This window comes from Triturus cristatus, chromosome 11 (genome assembly GCF_964204655.1).
Source record: "Triturus cristatus chromosome 11, aTriCri1.1, whole genome shotgun sequence".
Classification (NCBI taxonomy): domain Eukaryota; kingdom Metazoa; phylum Chordata; class Amphibia; order Caudata; family Salamandridae; genus Triturus; species Triturus cristatus.
Genome location: NC_140594.1, coordinates 737,262,464 through 737,284,311, shown reverse-complemented (window position 1 = coordinate 737,284,311; position 21,848 = coordinate 737,262,464). Strand labels below are relative to the sequence as shown.

General features: G+C 44.9%; 1 protein-coding gene across 8 annotated transcripts in view; it reads right to left on the bottom strand.

The window, feature by feature from the left end:
- DOCK10 (dedicator of cytokinesis 10) overlaps nt 1-21,848 on the bottom strand; it is a 1,791,775-nt gene that overhangs the window by 1,338,604 nt on the left and 431,323 nt on the right. For 2 of the 8 annotated variants that reach the window (XM_085634395.1, XM_085634397.1), the window contains exon 1: nt 14,131-14,342. The exons of the other annotated variants lie outside the window; for them this stretch is intronic. In XM_085634395.1, coding sequence (XP_085490521.1) covers nt 14,131-14,238 — 108 coding nt within the window. In that variant the 5' untranslated portion in view covers nt 14,239-14,342. Of the gene's footprint in view, nt 1-14,130; nt 14,343-21,848 lie in introns of those variants that run through there. 8 annotated transcript variants of the gene reach the window in all.

The following is a 21,848-nucleotide window of genomic DNA, read 5'->3' as shown; positions in this document are numbered from 1 at the left end:
TAAAATCCTGGCGGCCCGGTTGATTAGGGTACTCGGTGACTTGGTCCACCCGGATCAATCCGGATTCATCCCGCACCGTAACACAGCGTTAAATCTTCGGCGCCTTCATGGTGTAATCGCCAGGGCGGGCACGCTGCGTGAACCAGCTATTGTGGCGTCTCTCGATGCCACGATGGCCTTTGACACGGTGGAATGGGCATATTTGTGGGCCGTGTTGACCAAGTTCGGCTTTGGCCACGGTTTTGTGAGCTGGGTGGGGTTGCTGTATGAGGGCCCTCTCGCGAGTGTGGTGGTAAATGGCCGGGCGTCGACTCCGTTTCAGCTTGGGAGGGGTACTCGGCAAGGTTGTCCCCTGTCGCCATTGTTGTTTGCCCTCGCCCTTGAGCCGCTGGCTGCGTGGATACGCTGGCACCCGGATATACGGGGACTTAGATGGTCGCCTGAACACGAGGACCGTATATCGCTCTATGCTGATGACATCCTGTTGTATCTTGCCTCACCCAAGAAATCACTTATAGTGGTCTGTGACGTACTCACATCTTTCGGTAGGAACTCGGGTCTCGTTATCAACTGGAGTAAATCGTATTTATATGTTCTTAGTGGCGAGGTTCCACCGATCCCTCGAACTTGTTCGATCCAGGTTGCTCAGCAGGGCTTCGTGTATCTGTGGATCTTTATCTCCATGGACTCTGCCGTGCGATATGAGAGGAACCTGCTCCCCCCCCTAGCGCGCCTGAGGCGGGATGTGGAGGGCTGGCGGAGGCTGCCGCTCTCCCTCGTTGGGCGCGCGGCCCTGTTCAAAATGATGTCTCTTCCCCGGTTCCTCTACGCACTGCAGAATACTTTGGATTGGGTACCGGCCAACTACTTTCGGGAGGTCGAAGGCCTCCAACGAACGTTGCTGTGGGACGGGCGGCCGCGAATAGCTATTGCAAAGTTGACGCTTCCATGGTACGACGGGGGTATTGCGCTTCCAGACATCCGACGGTACTATTGGGCCACCCAGCTGAGTGCGATTAATCATGGGTTTTATGGCCCTGCCCTCAGCCCTGGGTATGCCATGGACAGGTGGTTGCTGCGTGGTGGTAACTATTACAGGGCGTTGTATTCGCGGTCCCTGGACTCGTCCCTCACGGGGCCCACTGGTGTGGCGGTGCGTGTGTGGAAGATGGCAACTGACTCGCTGGGCTGGAAGGATAGGCTCACCCTCGCTACCCCGCTGTTTGAATCTGAGAGACTGGGTAGGCTTTGGCACACAAAAGGCTTTGACAAATGGGACTTGATCGGCATCTCCAGGGTCGGAGATGTCCTGATTAAGGGGAGGGTGAAGTCCTTTGAAGAGTTGCAGAAGGAGTATGAGCTGGGGCCATCTGAGTTTTTCCACTATATTCAGGTGCGTCACGCCCTCCGATCAGTCCTCATAGAGGGTGAGAAGGTGCCTGAGTCCTCTCCTTTGGAGGACCGGGTCCTTGATGGCCATATGCCCGAGAGCACGATCTCGCTCATCTATAAGAAACTGATCAATGTCCGGGCGGATATGCTTCTGGGGTTGAGGGACCAGTGGTCTAGGGATGGCCTCGAGTTGGATGACGAGGATTGGCAGTCTGCTGTTTCCTCTCCTAAGGAGGTTGCGATCCCGTCGCGTCTGAGGCTGGTGCAGCTTAAAATACTGCATCAAGTGTATGTGACGGGGCCAAGGCTGGTTCACATGGGATTCTCGGAGGACGGCCTATGCAGGAGGGGATGTGGTATGGTGGGTACTTTCCTGCATATCATTTGGGAATGTGGTGTCATCACGGAATTCTGGAGGAGAGTCCATGCAGTGATGGGGGAGGTGACGGGCATTGCTATGCAGCCGGAAGCGCGGTGTTGTCTCCTGAATGTCTGGGGGCCCACTGATCATAATGCGGCGCAGACCCAATGGGTGACTCTGGGTAACATGGTCGCTAAGAGAGTTATAGCGCGATTGTGGGGATCCGTGGGGCCCCCCACATTGACCGCGTGGAAAGAAAATATGGACTGGAGTATGCTAAGGGAGAAGACGGTATATTGCGCTAGAGGCCGCCCTCGGAAGTGGCACGCCATCTGGGGGCGGTGGAATCAATACAGGGGGGGAATTTGTCTTGCCCCTGATTTGGATCCCCCCGAGGAACAGCTTTCCTCCTAACCTTCTTTCCAGCTCAGTATGGTTAATGGACTTCTTTGGCCTCTGCTGTCCCCCTTCTTCCTCTTTTCACAGTACTGTAAATGGTAGAAGATTGGGGTCCTGCCTCCCCTGGGGGGCTATCACCATGGGCATTCAGTGTTCTTGCCTTGCTGGGGGTTGTTGTGTGTTTTGTGTTTATTTAAAAAATGGAATCTTTGCACTCCTCCTTCACTGTACTGTGGACGCGTCTCTGTTCCTCTTTATCGAAGCTGCCGAACCTCCGGGTTGTCGGCTGAATAGCTGTGTCCAGACTTTTGAAAATAAAGGTTTTTATAAAAAAAAAAAAAAAAAAAAAAAAGATGGACGTAGTGCCTTCTGCCCTTTCGCAGTAGCCCACCGCTCCGCGCCCAAGCTACATTTCAACGTAACATTTGTTAGCTTAATTGCTGTGCACTTCTAGTTATAACCACTTAAAATGGCTTCTTGATCAGCAGGTTCACCCTGTAACACCCAGTCAAGGACTATCGTTCAGTACTTGACAGTTTCAAGCAAAATGCTCTCAGATTTATATTGACTAACTTCTCTTTTTTATCACACTCTTACTTTCCTCTGCTTCACAAACAGATGACCAACAGCTTGAAGCTTCCAGATGGAACAGCAGTGCTAAACAAAGGCATCAGTTACACCAGGGGAAGTTCACTGTATTTTTCGCAGCACAAATTTGTGTTGTAATATTGAAAAAAGCGATGCACCGGTGGTACAATGGGCTTGTCAATAAGCCTCACAGTTTGGAATTTGGAGCCAGGGTCGGACGATAACACAAAATAGGCCAGGACACCGGTGCTTCATTTGAGCTTGTGGTTGCCGGTGGGGGAACACCGGCACTCATTTTTGGGAACTGGCACTTATTTTTCCACCTCAAGACATCAACCAAGAGCAAAAAAGGGAACAAACACAAAGCATAAAAAGAAAGACGGAAAGACCGTCACATAGCGGGAAAGTAGGGTCCGATGAGCAAGGGATATATGGGCAGGGACTGTGTGGTGGTGGACTAAAGAGCCATCACGTGCTTTAAGACTATGCAGCCTCGGTATTCCACGAGTCAACTTTTCATTGCACCGGCCTCGGGCTTCTGAGAAGTCCTTCAGGCACCAGCATTTATTATTTTACAAATTAAGCACTGCTGGGCACCAAAATAAAGGTGGCTCTTATTTGATGAATCAAAAAGCTAAAAAGGGGTCCGCATTTGTAAATTGGGGTAGTTTTTAACTTACAACGACAAGCTGTACAGGTGTTTTGTAAGGTATCTGAGACTTGATTAATTTGTAAAAAAACTGAAAAACGGCCCACAAGACCATATAACAAGTCCACAGATGGCTAAAAAAGCAGCCCACACACTGAGCTGTTGGACCAGCCCATGAGGCGCAGACTGATTATCAGAGAGGCCAGGCTGACACTGTTTGCATCCTCAATTGTGATGCTTTTAACACCAAAAAGTTCTAGGGCCAGATGTATGACCAATTTTAGCATGCGCAAATGATTTAGCGACTCGTTTGCGCAAGCTAAAATTGGTATGGCCATGTACTAACACAATTTTGCGAGTCGCAAATGATTTGTGACACGCAAAAAAAGTGTTTAGAGACTCGCTATTTGGAAGGGGCGTTCTCTTCCTAATAGTGACTCTCTAACCCATGCACTAATGTTTTGTGACCGCAATTGCGGTCGCAAAACACTCTCAAGTACCACCTACTTCAAGTAGGTGGTGGTAATGCATTTGCAAATGGGAGGGGGTCCCCAGGGGACCCCTTCCCCTTTGCAAATGCATGCAAAAATGTTTTTAAAGGGTAGGCAGTGGTCCTTGGGATTTCTGCTTGTCCTTATAAAATGAAATGAAAACGTTTCATTTTTATGTTTTTTTAATGCATCCCATTTTCCTTTAAGGAAAACGGGCTGCATTAAAAAATAAAAGCTACTTTATTTAAAAGCAGTCCCAGACATGGTGGTCTACTGAGGCCAGCAAGCCACCGTCCTTGGGAGGGCCAGCCATTCCTAATGGGGTCGCAACATGCGGGTGCCTCAATCATATTAAAGAGCCTCACATTTTGTGACCCCATTGGGAATCACAATCAGTGTCTCTGACAATGTTGTACATAGTAAATTGCGACTCGCAACTTGCGACTCACAATCGAGCGCAAATTGCAAGTCGCAAATTTTTCTATGGTCTTACATCTGGCCCCAGTCCTTTACTACAATCTTTTCCAGTGTATAAATCATGAAAAGAATTGCAGTTCCCAATACAAAAAATGATCAATTGTATGTAAAACATTAGTCCTTCTATGAAAGAAACAGTGTCTGGAAGAATAGACACTTTTAAATATTACTGGTGCATAAGAAATTAGGAGTGCATATTGAACCCCACACATACCAGAGAGCAAATAGCACAATTTTTCGCACAAAAAACAATTAGTGGTACATTACATACTTTGCGTTTCAGAACGTTCAATGTGGAACTCTACAGGCTGGTGAAAGTTCCTACTGTTATACGTGTCCTATTACATGCACGCTGTTCACTTCCACCTAATCTACTTTTTTCTCTTTTTTTTCAATCATTTTAGGCTGCTCCTAAATAAAATCCAACAGTATCACAACTGGAAAAACATTTTAGTAGATAAATACTGTGGACCTTATTCACAAAAAAAAGTAAAGTAAGACCATACTATCTAATTTTTTTTCTATTCGCACAAATTCCCAGAAGTACCAACCGGAAGTATCACAAGAAATCTGCACAAAAAGCCCATTTCTATAGGGACACAACTGAAAATGACATATGGCACCTAAAAAGGACGCCGGAGTTACTGTCTGCACTGGCCTGCGGAGGGATCATTGCCCACCTGTGAGGCGCAGGTGGGATGCCGCCTGCACTGTGAGTGACAGAGTGGCTCCTTCAAAGAGCCACTCCGCCTTTCACTAATACCCTGCCCTCATGGCAGCTCCCAGTTTGCGGCTGCCTTGGAGCAGTGCATTACATGTAATTGGGCACTTTGTTCCGGTTTACGCCAAGAGCACCTCGTTAAAGGTGTTCCGCGGCGCAAATAGGGTCTGCTATCCATAAGTGTAATGTGGCCTGTGGAAAGGGAATGACTCTAATCTTTGGCTCGCCCAACTTTATGATCAGTTTCAGTTAGTGAAAGGGTCACAGTTTGGAAATGCCCACAAGCACACGTTTGAGGGTGTTCAGGGATTTAAAAGCGAAATCATGCTTTGCAAAGCCCCCTTCTCATCCCTAGAGTGGGATTCATGACTGAGATATTCCCTGCGCTTGTACTGGAGAAATCCACAGTAGGATATCCATTTATCTCTGCCAGTAATCCTTTTTAAAATTCCTGAAAAGCATAAATGGAGATATTGTCTTCTGTACGCATATGTTTATGGTACAAAATATCTTTGTGAATAGGGCTCTGTGTGCATTCTATGGCTGAATTATATTTGGGTTTTTTGCAAAAGCATGACATGGATGTAATGAACTGAAAAGCCAGGGGCAAACTAGACTGAAAACCAAAGGTTGCCATGGGTAGCTTTGAATGAATGAATGAGCGGAGCTTATAAAGCGCACACTGTAAGTAGTGGATAATAATCCCAAGGCCCAGATTTGCTAGGGTATCATGCAGCGCAGTTCAGCAGCTGCAAATGCTGCACTGCGTGAGAAGGAGAGAGCAGGAGAGCTCCATATTTTACAGAAATATGGCACACTCTCTAGCGCCGGCAAAGAAAAGTTCTGCCATGCACCACTGATACACCTATGCACTACAGTGCAAGGGTGTCTCATTGAGTCTAGCATAGGTTTTGAACTAGGATACCCTTCTAGTACAAAATACTATGCTTAGACTAACTTTAAACCATTTCCCTCTTTGCATGAGTGCTGTACAGTGCAGCACACATGTAGAATCAGAAAAGGAAGGCGAAATGAAAGCATTTTTCTTTCATAGTGCCTATTTGAAATGGGCGCAGTTTTTTGCCACAAAACCAGGTCTACTTTTTTAAGTAAATAGAGTTGTGCAGCAGAAAACTTGGGGGGTTGCATGGGAATGCCCATGCTCCACCCATGGTACGCCCCCTTGAAGCTAGGTAATGCAAAGCTGCGCTATGTGACACTTTGCGTTACTTTTAGGGGATTTTCCAGTGCAAAACAAGTTTTGCGCCGGAACGTAAATAGGTACAAAAAGATTTTGCGTCGATTTGCGTCACTTTTGTGATGCACACACGGCATAAAATCCTAGTCTAAGGGGTGCCCAGCCGCCCTAGTGAGAGCGTAAAAAGTCTTCCTCCAGAAAATTGTAAAGCAACCACGACCAAATGGTGAATTTATCCTTATATATTGGATACATTCCAAAGGTTTTGCAGCATTGCTTTACTGAAACTTGTGAGATAATCAATTATTTCATAGCCTACCAAAGCAGAAAAAGCAATGTACCTCAAAAGCAGTAAATTCACGTATGCACTACCTGATAATTGGGTTCCCTTGAGAAAGACTAGCTGGGCCATATCTTCTCAACATATTCTACCCCTTGTGCGCACTCTGAAAACGCACAATGAGGAGGGCCTATTTAATATTAGAGACACATCCCATTAAAGGTCCCTCATTACTCCAATGACTGTTGCAATGCCAATAGTTTGAGACGCTGTGCTACATGATCTAATTTGCAGGATGGGAAAAACAGAATGTACGGCCAAAAATGGCCAATTTCTGTTTAGCAGTGTGTGGCTGAAAACATACAACTAATTCACAATATTCACTATTTTTCTTAATTAATTGTTTACAAGAACCACAAAATTATACAATACCTTCCAAATTCCCAACCCATCTAATATCAAAAGAATGGGTTTGGGCATGTTGAGGGACCCAAAACCAGAGCAGTATGAAGCGCCACAGATAAAAATGAATATTCTCCTAATTTCATGGAAAATATTGATAGGTTAGTTATTTCTAAATTGTACATTTGTGTTGTAGCACTGTGACCCATAAATATCCTGCAGAAGACTTCCAAAGAAGAAGCTCTACACACAGGACTACATTTAACTCTCTACCTCCCTCGCCACAGCTTTTTTTCTGCAGTGAGGTGAAGATCTTCAAGAGAGATGCCTATGTTTAACATTCACCAATCTCACATTTTTTCCAGATTATTCACAGAGCGGTAATGATTTGGCTGACTGCAAGGTACATGTCCAGCTAAAACTATACATGTATTAAATCTCCAACCACTCAGGTAATGGTTGATGCTATCAATGGTATCCTTCAAATCGATCCCGTAAATTTTGCACTATAACCAATTATTTTCTCCCCATTACTTGAGAAGCCTGTGCTCGACACCACCTTTCTGAACAGTGCGATTTCCAATCCCATTTTCTTGGCCAAATTCCTGGAGAAAATGGTAAGCCCCTGAGGTGGAACCTCCTTCTCTAATCAGGCAACCAAACTCTGGAACTCAGTTCTGGCAAAAAGAAGAAATATCTGAGATCTCTTGAAATTCAAGAAGGAATAAATACCCGATTATTCTTACCAGAGAAAATCCCTGACACAATACAGTATCAAGTCCTATCTGTCCCACAAAGTAGAATCAGTGCCCACACAATGATAGCATGTAATAGCAAATAAAAATGTATCACAAACTTTCCGTCACTCCACTCCAGTGATAAGCACAGCTACAAGATCATTATGACACAATAGAGGCACTACTTCAGTGATCACTCACAACAACAAAACACCTATGACGTTGGCCTCACTGTAAACCCACACTTGTCCAACTGAACACAACTATTTTGAGTAGCGGGATTTATAACTCTGTAACCTGCTTGTCTTCACTCCACTCTATGCTTATATGTGGATACTTGTGGCACAATAATACCACCCTTTAATGCATTATGCATAGCATAACAACATTTCCCATGTGGCTAAACTATGAACCCACATCCTTGCAGCGTTGCACAACCAATGGAGTAGCATGCTATCAAACTACCCAAATCCACTTCCGGCTTCGTCAGGGGTATGAGGTGCAGTATAAAGGAAAATACAATAACCTACAGTGTAACTGTACTGTCCCACATTGAAACCAACCAAAGCATAGACAACATTTGTCTGTTAACACATCAATGGTTTCAGTTCCCTTGTTGTGATAAACCCCATGCCAGCCATTGACTCAGATGCAAAAACAATAAGGTGATGGATGGAATGCTTCAATTAACCTCAGCTCTGAAGTACGTTCTGGCACATCCCAATACATAGTAAGGGCAAAACTCGTCCTGGATTGCTTGTGGTCAGGTTCAGGGACAACTTGGCCTGGCAGTTTGGGCTGGACTGTTTCCATGAGCAACAGGGTCAAGACTTATTTGCAAATGGCTGGATCCAAACTGAGGAAGCATGGTGGACACAACATGAAGGATTGGGATGCGACTCTGAGTGATTGCCAGTGGCTGAAATTAATTCAAGTATTCCATCAATCACCTTGTTGTTTTTTGCATCTGACGTCTTAAGTGCACTGAGTATGCTCAGACATAGGTCTCAAGCTCACCGTGCTACTGGAACCAACATGTAACCGGCTGAAGAGCCTATAACAAGGGCAAAACCAGTCCTGGGTTGCTTGTGTTCTGGTTCCGGAAGGCCTTGGCCTGACAGTTTGAGCTGGACTGTTCCCATGAGGCATAGGGTCAAAAGTGATTTGCATATGTCTGCGTCCAAATCGAGGAGAAATGGTGGGGTGAAAAATGATGGATTGGGATGCGGGCCAAGCAATTGGCAGTAGCTGAGATTAATTAAAGCTATCCATTCATCACCATGTTGATTTTGCATTTGAAGCCCTTGACTCAAAGACCCTGAAAGCCATTGGCAGATTACTGTTTTCATTGAAGTTATATGGCAAGCCATTTATTTTGTTTTCTCATCACATTACCAGCTTTATCCGTCACCTCTTGCTGGGTGGCTTATTTTTCAACTGCCAATGTGTAGTCCCTGAATGCCAAAGTGTTTTTGTCAGTAAGCAATGAGTAGGGGAATTTCATCAGACCGACTACAAGTCCCTAACCTTTGACTTTTTCTGTAATTTGATTATAGATTATATTGTGTTTTAAGGATCATTACTGCTTCAGTACTTGTGCACTTATGTGTACAATTACAAAGCTTCCTTTCAGGTGTTCAGCATGCTTGTAACTTGAGTGGTTAATGCTGAAGGTAAGGCTTGTGTCTTTGGATAGGAGGAATTTGTTTAGGGATCAGGTTTACAGCTGCCAAATGTTTAGTACATTTAAGATGGCTAGTTCTTCGCAACATTGTGCACAGGAGAGAAACCCAATCCTCTCTGAGGGTAGATTGTCTGCTACTATGATGGCTCTTGACCGTTTGTACACATGTTTCTAAATTGGTGACGATCATAGCACTTTCTCATGCCAACTACTGCAAGCGATATTCTGCTGAGTTACAGTAGAGAACAGAATGAGATTCCTACACTGATCTTAAAATAACTTTTTTTAATTTCATTTGATTGGACATCATACATTAAAACATGAAAGTATAAGAGGAAAGCATATCAAGTCTACAGCCCTCATTATAAACTAGGCAGAGTAGAGCGAGGTATTCACCAGACGTAGTAAATACCATGACCCTGGGTGAGGTATTTAACATCTGTAGTAAATACCTTCTACTTCGAATTCCTAACTTCGAAACGAGGCATTGTAGGTGGAATCACTATTCCACATGTTTTGCCATTTTTACCTTCTCCCCCATACATTTTTAGCAGGTTTGACCTGCCGCTATCTTCCAGGAGAAATCTGCGAGGTTGTAATAATTATCACAAAACTTGCAATTTAGATCGCTATTCAAACAAGCATTTGCACAGGTATCGGAATTTGGCCTGCACTTGTATTGAATACCTATATCTTCAGGGATGGGTGTAAAAATGATATGCGGAAAAGCTCAGGTCTGACAGCAGGGTGCAAAAAGTCATCCCTACAAGTAATGTGCACCCAATCACAAATTTGGGTCCTTAACAGACACTGTGGGACGGAGACCACAGTCACCATTGGTTTCTTTTGTAAAGCTTTTTAAGGGGTCACTGCCCTCCAACCAGTGAGGCCTTCCACTACTTTACAGTGGCTCCACCCTTTCATGTCTTGACTATGCCATATGTATGTGCATGTAGTATCATATATTTGTGTGCTTTAATATCATTAACATTAGGTGGTGAACTTCACCAGATTCAAAAGGTGCATTTACTGTATAATTGCAACATTTACATGTGTGTGTCTACTAATGTTTTCCTTACAGTTTCATTGAATTGCTGTTCTCATATATATCTGCATTTGCATGGTTTGAATAATATTGTTTATTCTTATATAACAACGTACTCATTTGAATAGTATTCTGCATTTATTTGATAACTATATATGTATCCCTAAACATGCATTTAAATTGTACTGAAAAGTTTGTCATGTTAACTTGACCAAAGGCCTTAAGTATTTGGATTTTAGTGTTTATCCTTCAACGGGAAAGTTGCTAGGGTTGCAATGTTTTATTGTTCTTGCAGATGCATTCATATGATCTCACAGTTAGTGAAATGCACATTGAGTATAAGAGATGGTGAGGCCTGGGAAGAGAACTTTTGGCAAGAATGAGAAGCACTTACAAACATAGGCAGGACCACTGTTCACATTGTATCTGGGGAGCAGAGAAATCAAAGGATGTTCTGATGTGCGGACCAGAAGATGGGAGTATCAAATGTAGCTACCAAGTTTTACAGTGAGAAGGTGGAATAGTACAGGGACACATAATCTGGGATTCTCGAATGTTCTGTGGAGATTTAATTGGTGGTCACACTTTATCTTTAGTCATGTTTCTTCCAGACTTCGAGAGGTACAGACCTCTTGGCTATATTTCTGTTGTTTGGCTTTATGCTATACAATACCTCTGATTTTGGAGAACTTTTACAGAAATCTCTACAATGCGGACACCTTCCTTCTTTAAAGGATCTAATTAGACTTCCTATTTAGAGCTATTTAGCTCAAGTTTAGCTAAGGTAATTTAGATTTACTCATGGATAGGCAAGCGGACCGAAAATCATATACTGACCACCAGATTTTGTTACTTATTTTCTGCATTGACAATACTGAATTACTTGTATGCTTCATGCTTTTCAGGTTAAATTTTATTAGAGTTGATTCTGCATTTTTACAACATATTTCTGAGACTTGCATACATCAGTCTGGTTTTGAATTTGTAATAAAATGATACTTAATTCCATCTATCAACATTTGAGTCCTCTCTTTGTAGCCAAATGGGCTGCACCATAAATCAAGTCTGAATGACGTTAACTCCTCTTTATTCCTCAGACATCTAAAAATGGTCCATCGCAGGGAGAATTTGGATATGAGGTTTGGTACTCTGGCAACAGTCTGTTCTAACCGCGGCCAAGTGGATTTCCTCAGTGAGCAGCTGCTAGCTGGTTCTTTACACCATAAGTCATAGCTGGGGCACCGTTCCCATAGCCAATGAAGTGTGATTCTCCCTTTGGCAACCCTAACTCCATACAAAATATTTCATCTGTTACTCTTTGTAGGCTCTCCATAGTTTAAAGGGGCCGTCTAATCCAGCTCTCTCTCTCTCTCTCTCTTGTTCCTTCTCTCTGGCAAGAGACCTACGAGTTTGCAAATGGTCCAAAATACACTTGACAGTGTGCAGTCACCTACATAATATTACTGAGCTTGTGTACTTGTGGTTGGTTCTCTCAACTCACCTACGAAGGAAGTGCCACCCTTAGCAGCACTACAAGCCACAACTCTGTGGTTATAGACATGCTACAGGAGGCGACCTAGGCAGAAAATGTATGGGCATGCACTGTGAAGCTGAACATTTTTACTGCCCCTGTTTGTCCTCTTACAGGCCCAAACTGAGTGAAAATAAAGACATTCTTATGATACACCTTAAACATTTTCTCGGAATGATGGAGAACGATAGAAAAGTAAGACACAGGGTTGTCATAGTCCTCGCCAAGGGCGAAAGAACCAGTGCTCAAAACAGGGATGCAATCCTCTACCTCTGCCCTTGAGAGACAAACTTCACAATTCAGAAAACGCGAGGAAAACTGACTGGCTCTGAAAAAAGTCCCCTGACGAAATGAATATGGACAGCACAAGAGCATGCCCCTTAGGGGCAACGTGAAACAAGGAGCAGTGCTTTTTCCTGCCTTTAATGAGACACACTGTATTGCTCCACAAGCTGCATTCAGAATATTTCCCATTATTCCAAAGAATTTCCTTCCAGAAGAGCAAACACAAACAACTGAAAACCCAAGTCTCTAAACAAATTGCCATTTAGCACAATGTCATTTATGTCGGACATGAGGGTGCCCATGCCGCTGCATTTCTGCTGAGTATTTTTGCACAATCAACAAAATCAACCCTTCACAACCACATAAGGAAACATTTTCAACGTTGCCAATTTATCTTCCCCCTTATCGTAATTAATATATTGGTGGCTACGATTATTATATAATGACATAACCCACCAGCATTTTTCACCAACGTTAGGCCTGATCATAGTACATTGTTATGCAACAGATCTAAAAAAAAAAAGTGGAGTAAACAAGTGTTGTCCTACATTTGCTATGTGTAATTAATGAATGAAATTCACAGATACAAATGTCTCTCATGTCAAAATTTGAATGCTTTGGGGCAAAACGAGTCCGCTTTTCCAAAATGATAGAAACACATTTAGGATAAGGAAGTTCATTCATGGACCAGGGTTTCCAAGTGGAGAGCTCTTTGGCATAGCTAAAAGGATTTATTAGCGAATAGCGATAGATGCACTTTTTTTTTTGCACTGGTTCCCTGTGACCACAATTTTTGTGGCTGTAAACATATTCTGTAATACAGACCATTCCCTCTTGGACTACAAGCAAAAATAGTGCTGCGGGCTTTGACTTCCATTTTTCATCCAGTGTCAATAATTAGTTTATTTTTAAAACATGTAAAATCCCAACATCAATTTCCTCCTATCCCCGGGGTCTTGAACTCAGTAGATTAATGATTCCATTCCTGGAATCTGCATTTGGCCTCGTAGTTCTGATCCAGTGGGTCGATTCAGCCTTTCATCCCTCTGAGGTCAATACAATGAGCACCATTGAGTTGGTTAACATGAAACTTTTGTTATTCAGCGCCAAGATGCTCCACAGCAATAAACATGAACTTTATAGATACATCTTATGTTCCACTCCAGTATCCCTATCATTGAAAAGCCTACATCTAAAAAATGGCGGCTCTCAGTTTAGGAATTTGAATGACCAAAGGCAAGCACCCATTGTAAGTGGACTCATGGTCTGCTGCTCATGACAACAGCATTCTGTGGTACAGTGCCTACTGCAAATCAGCAGCTTGAGAGATGACACAGCTTAGGATTGTTATCACAGTTAGTGAAATATTAGACATTTCTACTGTCTCTGCACGATAATCATTTGGCTTTGGCCACACAGGGTCACTTTTTGACAGCCCCAGTCCTATTTACAGGGAATCTGTTCTTGTTATTTTGTAACATTAAACTAGGCAGCAACACACGATCATTGGAGACCACAGAAAATAAATGTCCCTTTTTTGTTCGCTGAGCTAATTCAATTGACTACCCAGCACTGTCACAGATAAAATGCAATTCAAAAGGGCATTTGCCTGGAGCACATATCTGATTTTAAGGCCACGCAGCATAATCATATTTTCATGCAGTTATGCATCCTAATAGCATTTCTAATGGCACCGTGTATTTCAGAGGTCCGACCTGCAGAAAGGTTATTATGTGTAAACAGCACTCCTCCACGTGCATTCTCACCCCTATGTCAATCCCTTCATGCAAGTATTAAACCAACAGTCGCACAATCAGGTTGGAAGGCATGCGTTGACCTCATTTCTAAAAGCCAGCGTAGCACAGAGGCATGAATGCAAAATTCACGTACATAGTTCATCCTCTGGAGCACCCCTCGGTTCACGCGCCTCGTGGTCCGCCTCTTCTTCCAAATTTCAGCAGACGGGTCTCTCTTGAAAACTTTCCCTCGAACGCTCATCGTGTCCAATTGCTTGTCAGGGTCGCCAATGTGTCATAAAAATCGAACCCTGTTAGACACGCTTGACCTGGCTGGGTTTCAGCTAACTAAATGAAACTGGGTGCGGAGCGTGAAAGGGAAGTACATCACACGAGCAAAAAAAAGCAAAAAAACATAGACGTATCGGAAAGGAAGAGAAAACCAGGGTGTCTGGTCATAGCTTCCTGTGAGCTCGATTCTAGTTTAAAAACACACGCCATTGTCTCAGTATGAAAAAGGAACTATATTCTGAATTTGTCTTTCTACTGTGTCATTCCTTGTGAAGACTTAGGATATCTTGAAAAGGTGAATCAAACTATTAAATTATAGTGGAAATCAAAGCAATACAATAAATTATAATCAAATACACATAAGACTTACCTGAATCAAAATGTAATTGATTTAAATAATTTAGGTCAGACTTGAACTATCTACCAAAAGAGCAGATCGTATTGACATCCAAGGAGACGCCCTCAAGTGGATCGCCTCCTTCCTCACCAGAGGAACCCAGAAAAAGCTGCCTTCCTCCCTGCTCCTCGGAACCCAAGAACATAGTCTGCGGCATCCCTGAAGGTTCGTCCCTCAGCCCTACACTGCTCAAACACATACATGACTCCCTTGGCCAACGTAGTCAGATCGCATGGCCTGAGCATCATATCCTATGCTGACGATACCCAGCTCATCCTCTCGTTACCAGAAGACCCCTCCACTATGCTGACCAACTTCCACAGATGCATGACAAGCCTCGCCGATTGGATAAGAGACAACTGCCTAAAACTAAATACAGACAAGAAAGAAGTGCTGATCTTTGGGAACAACACCTTCCCATGGATCGATGCCTGGTGGCCTTCCAAACTAGGACCGTCACACACCTCGACCAACCACGCCTACAACCTTTGCAGTGGAGGCCCCCATTAGGGCACAGGAGCATCACCCCCATGCAGGCAGTGCAGCAAAAGAATAAAATAAAATGGTAATAAAATGAACTACCATTTTATTTTTCACTGCTGCAGTGCTTGAAGGCAGGCCATTGTTGATGACTGACAGCAGGGGAGTGATGCTCATTCCAGTTCAAAGTGCGCGTGTCACTTTGGCCGGCTGTCTTACGACGGCCAGCCTGACATGCACACTTTATACCTTTCCACCTAGTTGTCTTAGACAGCTACGTGGAGAGCAGGCACAAGCCCTCAGTGCCTGTTGGAGGGTTGTGGCAGCCTGCTTCAGCCAATCCTGGCACTGCTCTCACCCTGCCCAACAGCAGGAAAGCAGCAGCAGGATTTGAAGAGGGAAGCTGGCTGAGGCTCCAGGAAGATTTGCGCTGACTACAATCAAGACGAGCAAGCATGGGCAAGGTAAGTACATTTTTCATTTTATTTTTACCTTTTTGGTTCACTGACAGGCACTGTTAGAAACTCACATTGCCTTCAGCCTTAATTCCAGAGCTCTCAGTCATGGTCCATTATAAAATCTGTTAGCAAGCCATGATTGAGAGCTTTGGAGTTTGAGCCTAAAGGCATTGTGATTTATTACAGTGCCTGCCACTGGGTTTGGCACTCAGCTCGACGACCCTACACTGGTGAGGGTCACTGCCCGCCACTGAACCTTGGCATCATCCTGGACAGTAAGCTCTCCATTAAAAGACAGATCAATGCAGTTTTGGCTGCCTGCTTCCTCACCCTTCGCATTCCCACAATATCTTCAAGTGGCTCCCCATCTAAACCAGACGGACCATCACACAAACCCTTGTCACATGCCAACTTGACAGTGGAGGACGCTCCACCTCCTACCTCACTGCAAAGTCTTGGTATGACCACCCAATTAACCTCTGAACCTTATCCTCTTTGCTGGAATTCAGGAAAGGACTCAAGACCTCAAGACCTGGCTGTTCAACTAAGTCTCCCTGCAGCAGTGCTCTCAATGCGTGGATACCGTCATGGGCGATTATCTGTGCTTTACAAATCCAGATTGATTGATTGACATGAATTTCCTCCAAGGTGTATCAGAAAGGCTCTCTGAAGACCCTTCTACCACTTTCTCTCCGCTAATTCCTTTTGCTGGAAGCTCATGTTGCTCATGTTGCTCGTGTTGCTCTGGCACCAAAGTCAAGGTACCAGACAAACAGTGCACAAAGCAGAAACAAGGGCTATAAACTCAAATATAATTGAATCCATTTGGGTTCCAAGCAGAGATTTCTCCTCTCCCCAACCACAACTGTTTTCATGTCTTTACAAGTTATATTGTATGTCCTCTCTCGTTATTAGTTATTATTGATGGCCCTAGTATGGTATTTAAAAGCACAACTAAATAACAATAATATAGAGAAGGGAAAGGAATCTATGTGCTAGAGTTGGCTTTTTAAATAATTTTTATTTACATAAGGCGAACAAGGAGAGGGGGTTGGAAGGGGAGGAGGAAGAGGTGGCACCACAACGAGAGTGACACGAAGCAAGAGAGGAGGCAGATGGTAATGGAAACAGAGAACCTTACAATCATAAATCAAACCTCCAGAGTGTTAACATCGACAGAGGGATCAGCACTCAAATTAGGACTAACATTTTGTCCCAATGACCGATTAGAGTTCACACAGACGAGGATTGATCTTTTTAAGTTTGTGAGAAAACTAAAATTGCATAGATTCTTCAAGCTAAAGCCCACTGTGAAAGAAGCGTGACAGTTACAATTGAAATTAAAATCTAAAGACACTGACATCATACTAGTGGATGATCTGAGTGCTCTTGAAATATTGGAGGACTTACGACTGGAGCAAGAAGGAGAGAGAGACAACAATGAAGAAATGGTGCTCAGAACAAGACGTATTGGTATTGAACAAGAGGCACAAGTAGCTCCTTTAAACCCCTTCTGTGCCCATGACGTGCTGGACTCGTCATGGAGCACAGTCGCGCTGTGCCCATGACGAGTCCAGCACGTCATGAGGCATTCCCTTTAATTAAAAATAATTTAAAATAGCCTCGGGAGCTGGGGAAGAGCTTCCCCAGCTCCCGAGGCCTCCCCCCCCCCCTTTCAGTGTAAGGACGACGTCATTACACTGAAAGTGAAACTGAAATGAGTTTCACTTTCTACGTGCTCAGGGGGCTATCGCAGCCCCCTGAGCACATAGAAAGACGGGAGAGGTATCGTTGGAAAGGGGAGAATCTCCCCTTTCCAATGGTACCACTCCCCAGTGGATCCCTGCTTCGGGATCGCCACAGGAGGGCAATCCCCAAGCAGGGATCCACCCACTAGACACCAGGGAGGGGGGAGCGGCCCCTTGGGCAAGGGCCTTTGCTCCCCCAAATAATGTTGGCACCATTGAGTCTTTTTGCCCCCCCTGGGGGGCAGATGGGGGCATTATCCCCCAATCTACCCCTCCGGGGGGGCAAAAAGCCCACTAGACACGCAAGCCACACCTCCCTGGAATCCCCCGGATGTCTAGTTTTCAGAAATGTGTGGGTTTGGTAGGTTTCCCTAGGTGGCCACAGAGCACCGGGCCAATAACCCAAGTGACCCCCCTTGCAAAACCAGGTCGTTTTGAGTCAGGCAATTTTCATGTCGCCTCACTACGTTTTGGGCCCTTGCCTGTCGTGGGTACTTGGGCCTCCCACACGAGTGAGACACCATTTTTATCGGGAGACGCGGGGGAACGCTGGGTGGTAGGAAATGTGTGTCAGCCCGGTGATGCCACAACTTTCCCACACAAAAATGTGTGAAAAAGGTGATTTTTTCAGCTAAATTTGACGTTTGCAGGGCATTCTGGGTAAGGAAACGTAGGGGGATCCACGCAAGCCATACCTCCCTGGAATCCCCAGGGTGTCTAGTTTTCAGAAATGTGTGGGTTTGCTAGGTTTCCCTAGGTGCCGGCAGAGCTATGGTTCAAAAACTACAGCTAGGCACTTTGCCAAAAAAGGGTCATTTTTCACAGCGAAATTGGGGTGTGTCCACGTTGCGTTTTGCGCCGTTTCCTGTCGCGGGCACTAGGCCGACCCACACAAGTGAGGTACCATTTTTCTCGGAAGACTTTGGGGAACACTGGATGGGTGGAAATTTGGGGATCCAAGTAGATTCCAGAACTTTCCACCACAGAAATATGGGGAAAATGTGGTTTTTTTGGCAATTTTTGAGGTTTGCAAGGGATTCTGGGTAACAGAACCTGGTGGGACGCAGTCAAGTCACCCCATCCTGGATTCCCCTGGGTGTCTAGTTTTCAAAAATGTATAGGCTTGCTAGGTTTCCCTAGGTGCCGGCAGAGCTATGGTTCAAAAACTACAGCTAGGCACTTTGCCAAAAAAGGGTCATTTTTCACAACGAAATTGAGGTGTGTCCACGTTGCGTTTTGCGCCGTTTCCTGTCGCGGGCACTAGGCCGACCCACATAAGTGGGGTACCATTTTTCTCTGAAGACTTTGGGAAATGCGGGGTGGGTGGAAATTTGTGGATCCACGCAGATTCCAGAACTTTCCACCAGAGAAATGTGGGGAAAATTTGTTTTTTTTGGCAATGTTTTAGGTTTGCAAGGGATTCTGGGTAACAGAACCTGGTGTGAGGCAGTCAAGTCACCCCTTCCTGCATTCCCCTGGGTATCTAGTTTTCAAAAATGTATAGGCTTGCTAGGTTTCCCTAGATGCCGGCAGAACTATGGTTCAAAAAACTACAGCTAGGCACTTTGCCAAAAAAGGGTCATTTTTCACAGCGAAATTGGGGTGTGTCCACGTTGCGTTTTGCGCCGTTTCCTGTCGCGGGCACTAGGCCGACCCACACAAGTGAGGTACCATTTTTCTCGGAAGACTTTGGGGAACACTGGGTGGGTGGAAATGTGGGGATCCACGCAGATTCCAGAACTTTCCACCGGAGAAATGTGGGGAAAATGTGTTTTTTTTGGCAATGTTTTAGGTTTGCAAGGGATTCTGGGTAACAGAACCTGGTGTGAGGCAGTCAAGTCACCCCTTCCTGCATTCCCCTGGGTATCTAGTTTTCAAAAATGTATAGGCTTGCTAGGTTTCCCTAGATGCCGGCAGAGCTATGGTTCAAAAACTACAGCTAGGCACTTTGCCAAAAAAGGGTCATTTTTCGCTACAAAATTGAGGTGCGTCCACGTTATGTTTTGCGCCATTTCCTGTTGCGGGCACTAGGCTGACCCACACAAGTGAGGTACCATTTTTCTTGGAAGACTTTGGGGAACGCGGGGTGGGTGGAAATTTGTGGATCCAAGTAGATTCCAGAACTTTCCACCACAGAGATATGGGGAAATGTGTTGTTTTGGCAATTTTTGAGGTTTGCAAGGGATTCTGGGTAACAGAACCTGGTGGGACGCAGTCAAGTCACCCCATCCTGGATTCCCCTGGGTGTCTAGTTTTCAAAAATGTATAGGCTTGCTAGGTTTCCCTAGGTGCCGGCACAGCTATGGTTCAAAAACTACAGCTAGGCACTTTGCCAAAAAAGGGTCATTTTTCACAGCGAAATTGAGGTGTGTCCACGTTGCGTTTGGCGCCGTTTCCCGTCGCGGGCACTAGTCCGACCCACACAAGTGAGGTACCATTTTTCTCGGAAGACTTTGGGGAATGCGGGGTGTGTGGAAATTTGTGGATCCACGCAGATTCCAGAACTTTCCACCAGAGAAATGTCGGAAAAATTTGTTTTTTTTGGCAATGTTTTAGGTTTGCAAGGGATTCTGGGTAACAGAACCTGGTGGGAGGCAGTCAATTCACCCCTTCCTGCATTCCCCTGGGTATCTAGTTTTCAAAAATGTATAGGTTTGCTAGGTTTCCCTAGGTGCCGGCAGAGCTATGGTTCAAAAACTACAGCTAGGCACTTTGCCAAAAAAGGGTCATTTTTCACAGCGAAATTGGGGTGTGTCCACGTTGCGTTTTGCGCCGTTTCCTGTCGCGGGCACTAGGCCGACCCACACAAGTGAGGTACCATTTTTCTCGGAAGACTTTGGGGAACACTGGATGGGTGGAAATTTGGGGATCCAAGTAGATTCCAGTACTTTCCACCACAGAAATATGGGGAAAATGTGTTTTTTTTGGCAATTTTTGAGGTTTGCAAGGGATTCTGGGTAACAGAACCTGGTGGGATGCAGTCAAGTCACCCCATCCTGGATTCCCCTGGGTGTCTAGTTTTCAAAAATGTATAGGCTTGCTAGGTTTCCCTAGGTGCCGGCAGAGCTATGGTTCAAAAACTACAGCTAGGCACTTTGCCAAAAAAGGGTCATTTTTCACAGCGAAATTGAGGTGTGTCCACGTTGCGTTTTGCGCCGTTTCCTGTCACGGGCACTAGGCCGACCTACACAAGTGGGGTACCATTTTTCTCGGAAGACTTTGGGAAATGCGGAGTGGGTGGAAATTTGTGGATCCACGCAGATTCCAGAACTTTCCACCAGAGAAATGTGGGGAAAATGTGTTTTTTTTGGCAATGTTTTAGGTTTGCAAGGGATTCTGGGTAACAGAACCTGGAGGGAGGCAGTCAAGTCACCCCTTCCTGCATTCCCCTGGGTATCTAGTTTTCAAAAATGTATAGGTTTGCTAAGTTTCCTTAGGTGCCGGCAGAGCTATGGTTCAAAAACTACAGCTAGGCACTTTGCCAAAAAAGGGTCATTTTTCGCTACAAAATTGAGGTGCGTCCACGTTATGTTTTGCACCGTTTCCTGTTGCGGGCACTAGGCTGACCCACACAAGTGAGGTACCATTTTTCTCGGAAGACTTTGGGGAACACTGGGTGGGTGGAAATTTGGGGATCCAAGTAGATTCCAGAACTTTCCACCACAGAAATATGGGGAAAATGTGGGTTTTTTGGCAATTTTTGAGGTTTGCAAGGGATTCTGGGTAACAGAACCTGGTGGGACGCAGTCAAGTCACCCCATCCTGGATTCCCCTGGGTGTCTAGTTTTCAAAAATGTATAGGCTTGCTAGGTTTCCCTAGGTGCCGGCAGAGCTATGGTTCAAAAACTACAGCTAGGCACTTTGCCAAAAAAGGGTCATTTTTCACAGCGAAATTGAGGTGTGTCCACGTTGCGTTTTGCGCCGTTTCCTGTCACGGGCACTAGGCCGACCTACACAAGTGGGGTACCATTTTTCTCGGAAGACTTTGGGAAATGCGGAGTGGGTGGAAATTTGTGGATCCACGCAGATTCCAGAACTTTCCACCAGAGAAATGTGGGGAAAATGTGTTTTTTTTGGCAATGTTTTAGGTTTGCAAGGGATTCTGGGTAACAGAACCTGGAGGGAGGCAGTCAAGTCACCCCTTCCTGCATTCCCCTGGGTATCTAGTTTTCAAAAATGTATAGGTTTGCTAAGTTTCCTTAGGTGCCGGCAGAGCTATGGTTAAAAAACTACAGCTAGGCACTTTGCCAAAAAAGGGTCATTTTTCGCTACAAAATTGAGGTGCGTCCACGTTATGTTTTGCACCGTTTCCTGTTGCGGGCACTAGGCTGACCCACACAAGTGAGGTACCATTTTTCTCGGAAGACTTTGGGGAACACTGGGTGGGTGGAAATTTGGGGATCCAAGTAGATTCCAGAACTTTCCACCACAGAAATATGGGGAAAATGTGGGTTTTTTGGCAATTTTTGAGGTTTGCAAGGGATTCTGGGTAACAGAA